Source organism: Oreochromis niloticus, linkage group LG9, assembly GCF_001858045.2.
Source record: "Oreochromis niloticus isolate F11D_XX linkage group LG9, O_niloticus_UMD_NMBU, whole genome shotgun sequence".
NCBI classification, from domain to species: Eukaryota; Metazoa; Chordata; class Actinopteri; order Cichliformes; family Cichlidae; genus Oreochromis; species Oreochromis niloticus.
The window spans coordinates 19,459,465-19,474,599 of record NC_031974.2 but is presented as its reverse complement, the minus strand read 5'-3'; the positions used below and the strand labels follow the sequence as shown (position 1 = coordinate 19,474,599).

The following is a 15,135-nucleotide window of genomic DNA, read 5'->3' as shown; positions in this document are numbered from 1 at the left end:
TATGGAGGCTTTAGATGTGGTGCAGATACATCTGCTATTTGTCAAATGAGTTTTTAGCTGTACAGAAATGCTTAATAATACCTCATATAAACTACTTTCTTTTTCACGTGACTGTCCTAGCGAAGTTCCAGTTTCATCTAATGATTAATTATTATTTTTATATGTATGCCTATTGATTCATCCTCCACATTTCTCCATCTGGCTCCCATCTGTCCCATCAGACGCCCAGAGTGTGGTGGACATCTACGTGAACTATGACTGTGACTTGAATGCTGCTAACATATTTGAACGGCTGGTCAACGACCTCTCGAAAATTGCACAAGGTCGTGGAGGCCATGAGCTTGGGATAACCCCCCAGCAGGTGATTTTATTTATTTATTTAATTTAAAGTTATTATTGCTATTATTCACAATCTTGGGCTGAAACATTTTTTGGGATGCTTTTCTAGGAGCTGACCCTGAGAAAGAAAGGCCTTGAGTGTCTAGTGTCAATCCTGAAGTGTATGGTGGAGTGGAGTAAAGACCAATACGTCAACCCCAATTCCCAGACCAGCCTCGGTGAGACACTCGTGTCTTTTATCAAAACTGTCTGGCAGTCATCAGACCTGATCTGAATACAAGGCTTAACCTTTCTCTTCATTGTTATTCTGCACACTGATCAGTGTTTGGCTGGTAGTTTGAAACAATCCAAGACAGGATAGCTGTACACAGAACTATGTGTTACTGCAGGGGAGGGTGTAGTAGTTCCTTAAAAATAACAGTGAAGACTGTTTGGTTAAATTGCAGAATACAGAACGTATAACACGAATGAATACATCAGGACACAAGGTTGTAATATTACTGAAATTTTCAGAATGAGCTTTGAATGTATGATTAAAGCTTAAATAAAAGGAAGTGTATGGGTACCTTTATCTTATTTTTTGCCTTGTAGCCTCCATCTTTTTCAATCCTCCACCTGATGTAGGAAATATGATGCTAATTAAACACTCATATGCTAATTAATATTGAATATTTTTTATTTTGTTTGCCAGATGGTTTGATAAACGCTCCTATTTCCAAAATTTAGACATTTCTAGCAATTTTTTAATAGTTTGGGCTTTTAAAGGTTTTTACTGGTTTGCGATAAAGCTCCATCAGCATAGTTGCAATCAGAGGCAGGGTGGACAGCTGGCATTCATCTGGGAGAGCTACAACTCTTAAGAAGAAATGCAAACGTTCGTCAGCTCGGCTCCCACCGCTCGAAGCAGCGGGATAATGCCCAGAGGCCAGCGCAGACGGGCTAATCCAGGAGGTTTAATCCTGAAAAGAACGATACCTTAGGCCGAGCCATGATTGAGGCGGGGGGAACAAAAAAACCCTCCATGACATACTGAGCATATCTTCAGTGTCAGACTGGCCCTTGGGTCTTCAGCGCATCGGAGGATTTCTGTTGTTTGCTCAAACTAAGGAAGAGTACAGCTGCGTGAAAGCACTGGAAAGATATCCCAGAAGCCCTCTGGAGCAGCCCATAGGCTAGCCTCAGGCTGGGCTGTCAGGGCTAACCAGCATAGGCAGCTGTGTTCGCTCACAGTGGCGCTCTTTCTATTTCAATCTATGCTATTGCAGTCTAGCAGAAACTCATAGGTTAGTATTTGAATTTTGAATGTTAAGTTTGCCCTGCAGGCTGCCACTAAATTTCAGACAGAGAAGTTTTCACTGTTTTCTTTCTTTTTTACAATCTGGAATATGAATTGTGGTTACAAAGCATTGGATTGTGTAGTGTCATAGAGTATAGCAGTACAATATACACATCCACTGTTTTTAAACTGTCCCTTGTCTCTCCTTTGTGAACGACTTCAAAGCAAGAGCAGGTAACAGTAGAGCGGTATGGAGTGTTTGCTGGAACGTGTTTGTGTCGCTCGTTTTACACCCGTTGTGTCCGTGGGGAGTTTTCTACTAATGTTGCGTTACATAGCTTGTGTTTGAGAGTTTCCTTTTGCCCAGCTACACCCTAGATTTGTAACAGAAACCGTGTTTGAATTTAACCACAACTACTAATAGGTGAAAATGCTGCTGGTTAGTTTTGATGGAAACGTTATAAAGTAGTTCCCCGACACACAGCTTGTGTTCCCCCATTGTTTTCCCTCCGTTCTGTAAGCCAGGGAGTGGACACAGACTGCCAGCTCACATTACTGCGGCTTTGTCCTGAATGTTTTAAAGAGTTTCCGATAGGTAATCAGACCCCCTCCGTCTTACAGCGTGGACTCGCTCCAGCAGCAGCAGATCCCTGAGCTTACTCCAGCAGGCTTAAGAAAACCAACCTCTGTTGGTGTCTAAGTTCTGGCTGCTTTCCCTTTGACGACCTGGAGCTTTTCAGATAACCCACCTTTTATAATACCCCTCCCCTCCCTCCTGCCTTGCACCTGCTCCGAATGTCAGTGTGAATAAATGTGTGTTTCTGGAATTCTTTAAGCTGCGATTGTGCACGCATGCGAGTAACGCTTGCATTCATACCCTCCCTGCCAAAAAAACCCCCATTAAGTAGACCTTGGAGTCATTTTCTTTGGTCCAGTTTTCCCCCTTTTAAACGACTGAAGTTTGTCTCCTGCAGTACTAGCTTTAAGTTAGCTCTTTTTTTAGCCTTGAGGCCATGCTTGTGCCAGAGTTTCAATTAAAGGGTTCACTTCTGTGATGTTTGCTGGGAGTTGCAATGATAGAGTCTGGTTTTTTTTCTGTTATTATCATATATTTCCACTTATCTGTCGTCCCTTCTGCGTTGTCTTATCTGGCGTATTTTTTTCGTTCTTTTTTGCTCCTCAGGCCAAGAGAAACCATCAGAACAAGAGAGCACAGAGTCCAAGGCTCCGGAGACCATAAACCGCTATGGGAGCATTAACTCTCTGGACTCCACAGCCTCATCCGGTATCGGAAGCTACAGCACGCAGATGTCTGGTACTGACAACCCAGAGCAGTTTGAAGTGCTCAAGCAGCAAAAGGAGATCATCGAGCAGGGCATCGACCTGTAAGGGGGGCAGCTTTCACGGAGTAATCATTTTATCCTCCGGATAACTGTGGCATTAGCTTCATTAAGTTGTCCTTCTCTGGGTCTTCCATAGGTTTAACAAGAAACCAAAGAGAGGAATCCAGTACCTTCAGGAGCAAGGCATGCTGGGTACAACCCCAGAGGACCTTGCTCAGTTTTTGCACCAGGAGGAGAGGCTCGATTCGGTAAGAAGTCATGTGGTTCCTACTTTCAGCTAAAACCGAGTACAGATCTGCTTCTCTGCTCACACCACAACACAAACTTGGGTCCAGCCTTTTGGCATGTTGAAGTGAAGAAGCACAAACCGCACAGTGATCTCAGAGCAGGTGTAACGATTACAGAGTTATCCCAAGACCAGGTTAAGCGAATACGATACTCAGTCACCGACGGCTGATGGTGCCAGAACAGTTGCTGTATGTGTCAGAGGGGGGTGTTATTAAAAATAGTACAAATGAGATTTACTCAAGCGAAGTTATGGCAGGGAGGAAAATGGCTCATTCTAGTAGCATGGAGTGAGTTCCCCACACAAACATCTGGGGATCAGAATCGTTAACAAAAGCTGAGATGTGAAATTAAGAAGTATGTCTAATATTGTAAATATGATTGCAACAGATGGCATATGAGATGGCATGCAGGGACTGTTTTTCTTCTGTTACCTGCATCCGCCCGTCAGAACAAGGGTGCAGCAAGCTAACGCTACAGCCTGTCCTATGAAGCAGGAGTTGGCTAATCTATCTTAACTTCAGGATTAACCCTGAGTTTTCTGGACTATCAAGGTTGTTCACGTCTTGCTGGGTTACATCGCCATGGTAACATGTTGCCAACCTAACCTGCTCTGGAACATGATAGGTTTGAGATTAAAGATGAGCAGCTATGAAATCACCACTTACTGACCAATCAGATCAGCTACAGTAGGATACTATTAAAGTCTACATCCTGTCCTGCTGTCGCTAGCATGCGCCTCTGCAAAGTGATGCAATTGGCATTTGTAGCCCAGTAGAAAAAAATGTTGTTTGCATAAAACTGGTCACACCCCCTTCTTTTTTGTGCAACCAGATCATTATTTCTGCAAAGAAATGTTGGTGCTGAGTTTGTCGGATGTATTTTTGGTGCTTCGTGCATCACAAGGGGAGTGCCATTTAGCTCCATTATATTCAAGAGCAGGCAGACGTTTCTGCAGCGCAAACTCCCACCAAATGCATCTAGCTTGATAAATAGCACTACAAAAGAACATGTATAGTTAATACAGTTAGACCTATAAGTTTTTGCACAGTTGCACATTTGTTGAAAAGCAATACAAACACATAGGGACCCAGCTAATTACTAAGAAATTTCCCAGAGAAAGACAAACTTTGGCACATTTACGGTCATTCCATCTCATTAGAAAAGAAATCTCATCTCAGAACTTCGCTCTATTTCAGACACTCTCCCACACACACTGGATAAGAACCAGCACAGATATATGCTAAATATGTGTTTTACGTTGCGGTACGTTTCACATAGCCTCTGCTTTCTTTTGCTCTGTCAGACTCAAGTGGGAGAATTCCTCGGGGATAATGACCGTTTCAATAAAGAGGTGATGTACGCCTACGTGGATCAAATGGACTTCCAGGGCAAAGACTTTGTCTCTGCGCTGAGGATGTTCCTGGAGGGCTTTCGGCTGCCCGGAGAGGCCCAGAAAATCGACCGGCTCATGGAGAAATTTGCGGCGAGATATCTTGAATGCAACCAGGGGTGAGTTTATGACTCTGGAAATGCTTGCGTTCGGTTCTCTGTGGTCAGTACACACCGTGCTGTTAAATTAATCTGCTCTCCTACCCTTGCTTTCCTGTCCATTTCCCAGGCAAACTCTCTTTGCCAGCGCTGACACTGCGTATGTCCTCGCCTACTCAATCATTATGTTGACAACAGACCTTCACAGTCCACAGGTGAGCGCTCCACCTCAGTGAGGCAGCGGCCTTCGGGGATGTGTTTAGACAGCAGTCCTTCCCTTAAATATCCGTTCAGCATAAATCACAGAAGTTAAATAAGCAGCTTTTGACCCGAATCCTTGTTGTTATCTGCAAAGGTTAAGAATAAAATGACAAAAGAGCAATACATCAAGATGAACCGGGGCATCAATGACAGCAAAGACCTACCTGAGGAATATCTCTCAGCCATCTACGACGAGATCGCGGGAAAAAAGATCGCCATGAAGGAGACAAAAGAGCTCACCATGAAATCCAACAAGCAAAGTGAGTCTCAGTGCTGGAAGAGTTCTCAAAGGTGTAAAGAAAAAGGAGATTGTAGATATTATCCAGAGTCATTTACTTGATATCTTTGTTGCTGGAATGGTTTTGGATGAGGCTTGGAGCTCTCAGAAATCAGTTATTTTATGAAAAACACTTCTGAGTTACACTTTGCGGCAGCTGCTAAAAGAAAAGCTGCAGTTGTTTTTAATCTCTGTTAAAAAAAATAAACTGTCTGGGGTTTATTGCTCAGGTGTGGCCAGCGAGAAGCAGAGGCGCCTGCTGTACAACCTGGAGATGGAGCAGATGGCCAAGACGGCCAAAGCTCTGATGGAGGCCGTCAGCCACGTGCAGGCTCCCTTCACCAGTGCCACACATCTGGAGCATGTCAGACCCATGTTCAAGGTAATAACGCCAGCGCATCCGCACATGCTTCAGACACAGCTGGGCACAAACACAGCTGCAAACAAATCCTCCTTGTCGTTGTTGTTTGTTTGTGTCCTCAGCTGGCATGGACGCCCTTCCTGGCCGCCTTCAGCGTGGGGCTTCAGGACTGCGACGACACCGAGGTGGCCTCGCTGTGTCTTGAAGGAATCCGCTGTGCCATCAGGATCGCGTGCATCTTCTCCATACAGGTACTGCAGTCTGTTTTGGAGGATTAGTGCCTTACCGTATTACCGACCTGGCAGCGCGTTGACCCAAAGCATTGTTGTTATTTTGCCTCTCACAGTTGGAGAGGGATGCATATGTGCAGGCTCTGGCCAGGTTCACCCTGCTCACAGCCACCTCAGGCATTGCAGAAATGAAGCAGAAGAACATTGACACTATCAAGACCCTCATCACTGTGGCCCACACAGATGGAAACTATCTGGGAAACTCCTGGCTTGAGGTTCGCTCCACTTATGTCACATGAAACTGGCGTTTGTGTTGGCTCGCAGGAACCAATGTTTTTATAATTCATCTCATATTTAAATGATCATCTTTCCCGAGCCTCAGATTCCTCTGGGATATCAATTTGTATATCTAGAACAGAGCAGAGACCTGTCTTTACTTTGTTTATAGCTCACATTTTGTAGAATTTTGGTGTTACCCTTTTCCCACTTTATTCTACATATGATAGTCTGCTGGGCTTGCTTGTTTTTTAACTTCTTTCTACATTTCTGCATCTGTTTTTTCCCCAAATATCTCACTGTTGTTTCTCTTTGCAGATCTTGAAGTGCATCAGTCAGCTGGAGCTGGCTCAGCTGATTGGTACCGGGGTCAAGGCACGCTACATCTCAGGGACGGTGCGAGGCAAAGAGGGCTTCATTGCGAGCACGAAGGAGCAGAGCAGCGATGAGTACCTGGGTCTAGGTCAGCGATCATCATTTGAATGCATCGTGCACACAAAGACCAACGTTAAAGCCTAAATCAGCCTAACAACCATCTGTGTTTTGCTCTGCAGTTGGAGGGACTGTGGACCGTAAGCAGATTGCCAGCATTCAGGAGTCCATCGGAGAGACCAGCTCTCAGAGTGTGGTGGTGGCTGTGGACAGGTATGCACCTCCTGCTCTTGTTTGTTTATTTGTAGATTTTAACGTCCTTAAACTGAGCATGCAGTAAATGAACGTAGCAAGGATCACATCCTCTTATCTACCTTTATTTTGGACTAAAAAGAAATGAAAACACAGCGCAGCTCTTAAGTAATTTGTGTTTCTGTACAGGATATTCACAGGTTCTACCAGACTGGACGGTAATGCAATAGGTGAGTCCAGCTGATCCAGCAATATACATGTAATTTCCTTATTGCTTACAAGCAGAGGTACATGCTAGCTATTTTTGATTGGCGTGAATCACAGCCTGCACAAACCGCTTTTCATTGCCAACGTTTTCTGTCCGTTCATCAGTTGATTTCGTGCGCTGGCTGTGCGCCGTGTCCATGGATGAGCTGGCCTCGCCCACACACCCACGTATGTTCAGCCTGCAGAAGATAGTGGAGATCTCCTACTACAACATGGGTCGCATCAGGCTGCAGTGGTCCAGGATCTGGGAGGTTATTGGAGACCACTTTAACAAGGTGAGCGAGAACTAGATAACTCAGATAACTTTTTGGAAGCTTTGGTCCTCCATAAACTTGGTTTGAAAATCTATCCCAAAGGTCTGCAGGAACTGAGCTACAAAGGCTTGTTTTCCTTCTCTCTCCCACTTTCTGTTTTGCAATGATAAACACCGATTGTTGCCAAATTCTGGCATTTTGATATTCAAAGACTCGTCTCTCACCAAGATTCGAGTCTCACGGCGCTGCTACAACCTGGATTTTGGCGAAGGAGTGCCTGTTATGTGAAAAGTGTATTCAAGAAATGTTAGAGGCTTACTTTTCAGTTCCAAGTTTCACTAAAGGAACAGTGTGATCTCAGAGAGCTGCACATCATGCGCTGAATTTAGGAGAAAAATAAATGTGAAAAATAATACAGTGTTAATAATATTGTTCTGTCTTTGTGTAGGTTGGGTGCAATCCCAATGAAGATGTGGCCATTTTTGCGGTGGATTCTCTTCGGCAGCTGTCCATGAAGTTTTTGGAAAAGGGGGAGCTGGCTAACTTCAGATTCCAGAAAGACTTTCTGAGGCCTTTTGAGCACATCATGAAGAAGAACAGGTACAGAGGGAGGGCAATCATGTGTGAGTGAGTGCTCACGTTAACTCTGTAAGTGGAAATCTGTAGTTCCTGGTGGTGCAAAGACAAGTTGGGAATCGCCCTTGTTCCTGGATGCCCACACAGAATGAAGTAACGCTCCCAATCCCCTCCCTTTAACCTCATCTGCAGCTCTGTTCCTCCCTTCCTTCCTCCCTGTAGCAGTGAGTTGGCATATTGTTTGCTTTCTCACGTGGGGACGAGTAGCAACCCAGCATTTCAGCTGACCCATTTCAGTCTCTTTGCATTACCCTTTCAGTGAATTCGCGTAAAAGCCTCTCTTTCCTCGTTTGCTCTGAATCGGTCTCGGCTGGAATTTAAGCAGCTATCATTTATAAATGAGACCGATTTTCCCGTAAAGGCTGCTGCGCAGCACGTCAAAGAGGAAAGCTGTTTCGCTACAGCACACGTTTCATTGATATGAAATAGGAGTAGCAGTTTAAGTATAAATCCACCCACAGATTGAACAGCCTGAGAGCTTCAACAGAGAGGAGATGGCAGGCAGCCACGTAAACCCTGCAGCGCAGTGTGTCTCGCTCATGCTCGTTCATGCTGCCTTCCTCTGTGTTGGTGTGTGTAATGGTGAGTGGAGGCAGAGCTCCTCTCTCATTCATAGCCACGGAGCAATTAGGATTGCTCTTCACTGAGGCCACAACTCTAGCCAAAGCTGGAATAATCATTCTCTCTGAAAACAGGGCTGTGGATGTCATCAAGAGCCTTTAAAGCTAATTGAAATCAATGAAGGGATTCATTTTCTTCTCTGTAAAAGGGACAATTATGCAGGCACCAGCTCCATGTTTTTCTTCTTTGACTCTACTCGAGTAGCTTTACTGTGATGCACAGTTCAAAATAATGCTTATTTAGTTTATACTGTGCCTTGATGCATTCTGTCAGAAAGTCTCCTTATATTTCAGTTTCATTGTTATAGTTTGCTGGGTGATGATGTCACATGCTTTTACGACAGTCTAGCCATACTAAGAGGAGCGCTAACCACGGGGGAATAGCGATTTCCAGCCGTGTGCGTTCCTGCACAAACGGGATTCAGAACCTCTCTAGCTCTAAGGATCAATTCCCAAATTAAAAGGATGGATATAACTCTGCCGTTAATTTTGGGAAGTTGTTAGAAAGCTGTGGTATTATGTTGCTAAAGTATACATCGCCACTGAGGCTATCTAGGAGGAGACGGATCTATACTTTGACATATTGTTTACATCCTTTAGGGGTTTTAGGTTAGGAGGTAGCGCATTATAAGACATGTACCTGATATGGAGTATGTTAGGAGATTCCACTGATATTGGCAGAAGCATGTGACTTTCCACCGTAGCCTTTGACTCGGGTCCGATCGTGTATAGCAGTTAGGTTATTTGGCCACTAGAGGGCTGTGATGGCCACCTAATTGCTGATCTTTACTAATATTGAGATATTAGGCCTTTCTGTTGTTTGGGATGTGCAGATATTCCTGCCAATGTGAGATTTCATTAAGCCAGAGCATTTAGTTATTGGTGTATGATGTTGAAAAGTAATGATTGTTATATTTGTCATGTAATTATTCTCCCTGTTTTCTTGTTATTTAGAACCACAGCAGGCCAGTTGCTGTACTACTGGCTTTGCTGCTCAATCAGTTAATGTTCATTAAAGCACTCTCTGTGCCGCACTCTCTGACTGGAGTCCTTGTCCTGAGGGAGCTATCACACCGGCATCCCAGAGATAACTCTCTAACACATTCACTGCCTGAAACGAGCTATGTTGGCTTTTATTCCTTTAAGGCCATCCTCTCCTTAAGAGTGTTTCTTTATGGCGTGAATGTGATCCAACCAAACTATCACGTGCATCTTACAGGCTGAAGTTAAAAGTAGTCACATACTGTATGCTTAGCATTCTGGGATGCATCAGGGGTAGCATGTTCTCCAGCAGTCCAGAGCACAGCACCTTCTTCCTGTACTTTTGTTGCTCTCACCCCAGACACATCTGGCCAATACACTTCAAGTACATTTGTAGGTTTTTTGCGTGTGTATGTGTTAAGAAGCCAAACCAAAGAAAAGCTACAGGTTTATAAACTCTTTGTTTTGACCCCTTCTCCTTCTGCTTCATCACTCACCTCTTTACTCCGTCTCCCCTTCAGGTCTCCCACCATCCGAGACATGGTGGTGCGCTGTATCGCCCAGATGGTTAACTCCCAGGCAGCGAACATCCGTTCAGGATGGAAAAACATCTTCTCTGTCTTCCACCTGGCTGCCTCTGACCAAGATGAGAGCATCGTGGAGCTGGCCTTCCAGACCACTGGCCATATCGTCAGTAAGTCCAACAACCTCCCCAACTTATTTTATCGTTAACCACTTCCGTTTTCCTTGTAGTCAGCAGACTGATTTAATTTGTGTTTCCCTTGTACCCGCACCACTCTTCTAATTTTGCTTTAATCCCCATCCTCTTTCTGCCTCCTAGCGAATGTATTTGAAAAGCACTTTGCGGCTACAATCGACTCCTTCCAGGATGCCGTGAAGTGTCTGTCAGAGTTTGCCTGCAATGCCTCATTCCCGGACACCAGCATGGAAGCCATCCGCCTCATCCGACACTGCGCCAAATACGTCTCAGATAGGCCACAGGTCAATACGAGTCCTCGTCTTATACAGATTGCTTAATTTAATACTGTATGTGAGGAGTGTTGTGATTGATTATGATGCAAAATGCACCGACTTGTGCATCAGCTCAGATAGTCTGAATATTAATGGTTGGTTGAAGCAGCAAAAATTCAAGTCATATAAAAGACATGAATATAGAGACACTATTAAAGATAATGCATTTAAGATATATATTCATAATGCTAATGTCATGTATGTAGTTCTGTAACCTATCCTACATTTACTACTGTCTGCAAAAAAAACACCTTCTTCTTGTGCTTGACGTAATAACTGGAGAACATGTGCAGTTCGTACCAGGGGCATGAACAGTATGTATGGATGTGTGGGAGGATTAATTGTCTCCTGAGGCAGAAATGGTGCAGTGGTGAACATGGCTCTTATTTCTCTGGCAGGCCTTCAAAGACTACACCAGTGATGATATGAATGTAGCGCCTGAGGACCGTGTGTGGGTGCGGGGTTGGTTCCCTATTCTCTTTGAGCTCTCCTGCATCATCAACAGGTGTAAACTGGATGTCAGGACCAGGTAGGCGGGATTTACCTTTTAGCTTGCTGTTTAGAGGCTTATAGGGCGGGTATCTTTATGCACAAGTGTGCTTTTAAAACGCTTTCACATTTCAGCTGATTGGAAATGGAGAATTGCAGGGGTTCTGCATAGTCCTGCTGCACATCTGGAGTTAATGCTAGATTATAGACTTTAAAGACTTAAAAACACATCATCTATAGCAATAAGAAAAGTAAAATGTGTCTGCGTATTTCCCAGGGGGCTTACAGTGATGTTTGAAGTGATGAAGACCTATGGGCACACCTTTGAAAAACACTGGTGGCAGGATCTGTTCAGAATCGTCTTCAGGATCTTTGACAACATGAAGCTGCCCGAGCAACAGACTGAGGTACACGATAGCGCTTTCATCCACAAACTCTGCTTCACATCCTGTGTTTGAACGGCTCAGCCAGATGCACTTGGAAAATGTCAGAACACAATCTTTAATCTCTCGGTATATTTGTTTTTGTTCTCGTGCTGAAACGTTCTCACTGCGCCCTCAGAAAGCAGAGTGGATGACGACTACCTGCAACCACGCACTTTACGCCATCTGCGATGTCTTCACCCAATACTTTGAGTCCCTCAATGGCGTCCTGCTGGATGACATCCTTGCTCAGCTCTACTGGTGTGTGCAGCAAGGTGAGTGCGCATCCCTCTTTTTGGTTAATGTTTACAGGCAGAATTATCTAAAAAGTGGCAGAATAAAGGGGCAGAGAGGTGTACAGCTCACTTAGGTGGGCCGGACTAGTGAAAACCCCCCTTTCTGTCAGTGTCAAGTAGTTTAGCTGCACAGTTAGTCCCTTAGGTATTGCAATATAAGGAAACATCTCTCTTCTCTCTTCTTCCTCTTCTTCTGCAGATAATGAGCAGCTTGCCCGTTCAGGCACCAACTGTCTAGAGAATGTGGTCATCCTTAATGGAGAGAAGTTTTCCCCAGAAACCTGGGACAAGACATGTAACTGCATGCTAGACATCTTCAAGACCACAATCCCACACGCGTAAGCTGCTGCCAAAAACACACCCATGCTTTTGAATGCAGCATTTAATCCCTGCGGTTATTCTTATAGCAGTGCTTAGTTGCAAAATTAAAGCGGCAGATCGAATTAAAGAATAAAAGTCTTAATTTTTCATTTTGTGCATCTAGATTTTAATGTTTCACTCTCAATTCAGTGTAATCACATTCTTTCAGATTATGTATAATTAAGTTAAAAATCATAATGGATTTTAAATTAAGACCTTGGTTGGTTTAATCAGCCGTCCGTCTCTGGTACTTTTCTATAATGAAAGCTGGATGTTGTTTATTACCCTGCATGAAAAGATGAATGTGTTGGGTTTTATTGAGTGACTAATTCTCCTGTCTCAAAGGCTTTTAACATGGAGACCAGCAGGGGCAGAGGGAGAGCACTTATCAACACAGAGCCTGCCTGATAAACAGCTGGTATTTTTCATTTATATCACTAATTATTTCTTTCCTGTGCTTGTTGCAGGTGATAAAATTGTTACATTTTTGCTTTCCTTTTTTGCACGAGAACACAAGTTAGATTTTCTGTAACTGATTGATTTACACGTACAGCTCTTGCATTATAGCAGTGCCTCTGTTTACTTTGCTCCCAGGACTCAGTTTCCCAGAAGTCATTGGACATCCAGTCCCGCTCTGATGACCAGCATTCCATCAGCAGCTCCGACAGAGCTGCGATGGAGAATCGTCGGCAGAGTCAGTACAGCTCGGCCTCAGGCGTGACCGAGGATGGTCCAAGGAGCAGGACCCAAACAAGTCAGTCCGCCACTTCACTCCGAGATTTTTGACCCCTGTGTGTTTTTTTTGCCTGCGTACATTTTCTGATTAACTTCTTTTTTTTTTTAAATTTTCTTTCCTGCGTATCCCACAGAGATCCAGGAGCAGCGTTTATTCTCGGCTTTGCTCATAAAGTGCGTCGTGCAGCTGGAGCTGATCCAGACCATCGACAACATCGTCTTTTTCCCCGCCACCAGTAAGAAGGAAGATGCCGAGAACTTTGCAGCTGCTCAGGTACAAACAGCTGTTTTCTCCCACTCCCGCGTAGAAATGCGGCTGTGTTTTGTCTTTGTGTTACACAGTAATGCATCATTCATTTGTCTGTTCGCAGCGGGATGCTGTGTGTTCAGCAGACGTCTCCGTGGAGACCCAGGACCAGGGAATGTATCGCTACCTGACCTCTGAGCAGCTTTTTAAGTTGCTGGATTGCCTGCTGGACTCGCACCACTTTGCCAAGGCTTTCAACTCCAACAACGAGCAAAGAACCTTGCTGTGGAAAGCAGGTAGGGCGAGAGGACATGTCCTCCATCTTTTCTCCTTTGCTTTTGATCATGTAGTCAAAAATTACAGTAACACCAAGTCGGTTGTGGAGTCTCTTTAGGTTTGACAGACAAAAACTCAAAAACTTTAATATGCTGAGCTGTAAACACTTGCTTGTGTGTGTTCATTTTGAAGGTTTCAAAGGAAAGTCGAAGCCAAATCTCCTGAAGCAGGAGACCAGCAGCCTGGCATGTGGGCTGCGCATCCTGTTTCGCATGTACACAGACGAGAGCCGCCGGGACGCCTGGGAGGAGGTCCAGAGACGACTGCTCAAGTAAGGACTGCATGCTGTGCATAGTGTATCACTGATGGGCAGCGGTAACGTTGCATCTACTGAGGCAGTCAGTGGAGCTGAGTGTAAACATCCCAAATCTTATTATTGGCTCAATATTATTATAGTAATCTATAAGAGACTGTAAGGAAAAGGACTGGCTTAACCCCTCGTCTAAGTGTATGTGAGTCTATTTGCATTTATTCTGTAGTTACAAACTATTTTATTGGTCAAATGAAGCCCAAGACGTCTGAAGGAAAGGGTTGTTCTGTTGTCGTTCTGTTGTCGCTATGACATTAGGGAGGGTTGCTGAGATGTCGGTAACTGTAATTGGTTACTTGTGGCGAAGGCCCAGCATGTTAGCAGCTTTGAGGTTGTCTGAAGTGGATGCTGTGTGATGTTTGAATCCAAGGGAATCAGCGCATAAGATGTTTCATTGTTCAGTCAGCACTGCTGTCATCACACTGTCTTTATTCAACGGCTCACACACTGCTGTCATCCCATTTCTCTCCCTGCCTCGCCTTCATATTGATGATGATGTCAAGATGAAGCAGAATCATTGCTCGTCTCTCCTAGTTGCATTCATTATTAGAGAGGAGATAAGAAGGGATGCGGGTGGAGGAGGCTAGTGCCTGCATGCAGATCCTAATTCACTGAAATGCTGCTGTGTGTCATTTAAAACACCACATCAGCAGCACAGGCTTATTTGTGAACTCCACAGAAGCACTTTTTCTGTTTACCAGAGGCCACGCAGCACACATGCTAGTTTGATTAGCGCAGGGACCAAAGCAGATTTGGGTGGCGATTAGGCCACAGAGGCTGGAGAGCTGTGAGTATGAAGGAGGGAGGACAGGAGGAAGAGGATGTTGTCAGGCAGCTGCAGGATCAGAGACGAAAGGTCAGAGGTGGCTTCAGTTTTCCTCGAGCTTAAACTGTGGAGAAAAACGTCCAATTGTTTTCATACCAGCCTCAGTCGGGGGCTTTAATTAGCAGTCGCTGAGCTAGAGCAACCTTCATCATCCTCACTGCAGCAATTTTTCATGTGACAAGTGAGGCGGGGATGCAGATGCTGCCTTGCTACAGTATGTTAGAAAACAACACGGGAATCAGAAGCACTTTTCTATGTTTGACTTCCAGGCTTGTTCTGTTCACTGTGTTAATCCAGATTTCTTCTTCTCTTTCGTGTAGCGTGTGCAGCGAGGCTGTAGCATACTTCTTGGCCCTGACCTCAGAAAGCCACAGAGAGGCGTGGACCAACCTGCTGCTGCTCTTCCTCACCAAGGTGCTAAAGATCAGTGATGAAAGGGTAAGAAGCCAAAACACCCACTGATGCTCTTCCTCGCTGCTGCGCGCACACAGACAAGACCTTTTAAGGCTGTAGCTTAATACTTCAGACTGCATTTATAATTTTTTTGTATTTTATTGGTGT

At 44.6% G+C, this 15,135-nt stretch overlaps 1 protein-coding gene across 1 annotated transcript in view; it reads left to right on the top strand.

Annotated features, from left to right (window-relative positions):
• Positions 1-15,135, top strand: part of arfgef1 (ADP-ribosylation factor guanine nucleotide-exchange factor 1 (brefeldin A-inhibited)) — a 50,830-nt gene that overhangs the window by 33,264 nt on the left and 2,431 nt on the right. The window contains 27 exon segments of the mRNA XM_019363161.2: positions 222-361; positions 449-557; positions 2,799-3,000; positions 3,095-3,206; positions 4,550-4,755; positions 4,865-4,949; positions 5,090-5,255; positions 5,503-5,654; positions 5,756-5,884; positions 5,980-6,138; positions 6,458-6,602; positions 6,694-6,784; positions 6,953-6,993; positions 7,136-7,305; positions 7,733-7,884; positions 10,043-10,215; positions 10,363-10,523; positions 10,952-11,082; positions 11,320-11,449; positions 11,604-11,739; positions 11,960-12,098; positions 12,466-12,538; positions 12,715-12,874; positions 12,990-13,129; positions 13,227-13,398; positions 13,571-13,709; positions 14,895-15,012. Coding sequence (XP_019218706.1) covers positions 222-361; positions 449-557; positions 2,799-3,000; positions 3,095-3,206; positions 4,550-4,755; positions 4,865-4,949; positions 5,090-5,255; positions 5,503-5,654; positions 5,756-5,884; positions 5,980-6,138; positions 6,458-6,602; positions 6,694-6,784; positions 6,953-6,993; positions 7,136-7,305; positions 7,733-7,884; positions 10,043-10,215; positions 10,363-10,523; positions 10,952-11,082; positions 11,320-11,449; positions 11,604-11,739; positions 11,960-12,098; positions 12,466-12,538; positions 12,715-12,874; positions 12,990-13,129; positions 13,227-13,398; positions 13,571-13,709; positions 14,895-15,012 — 3,731 coding nt within the window.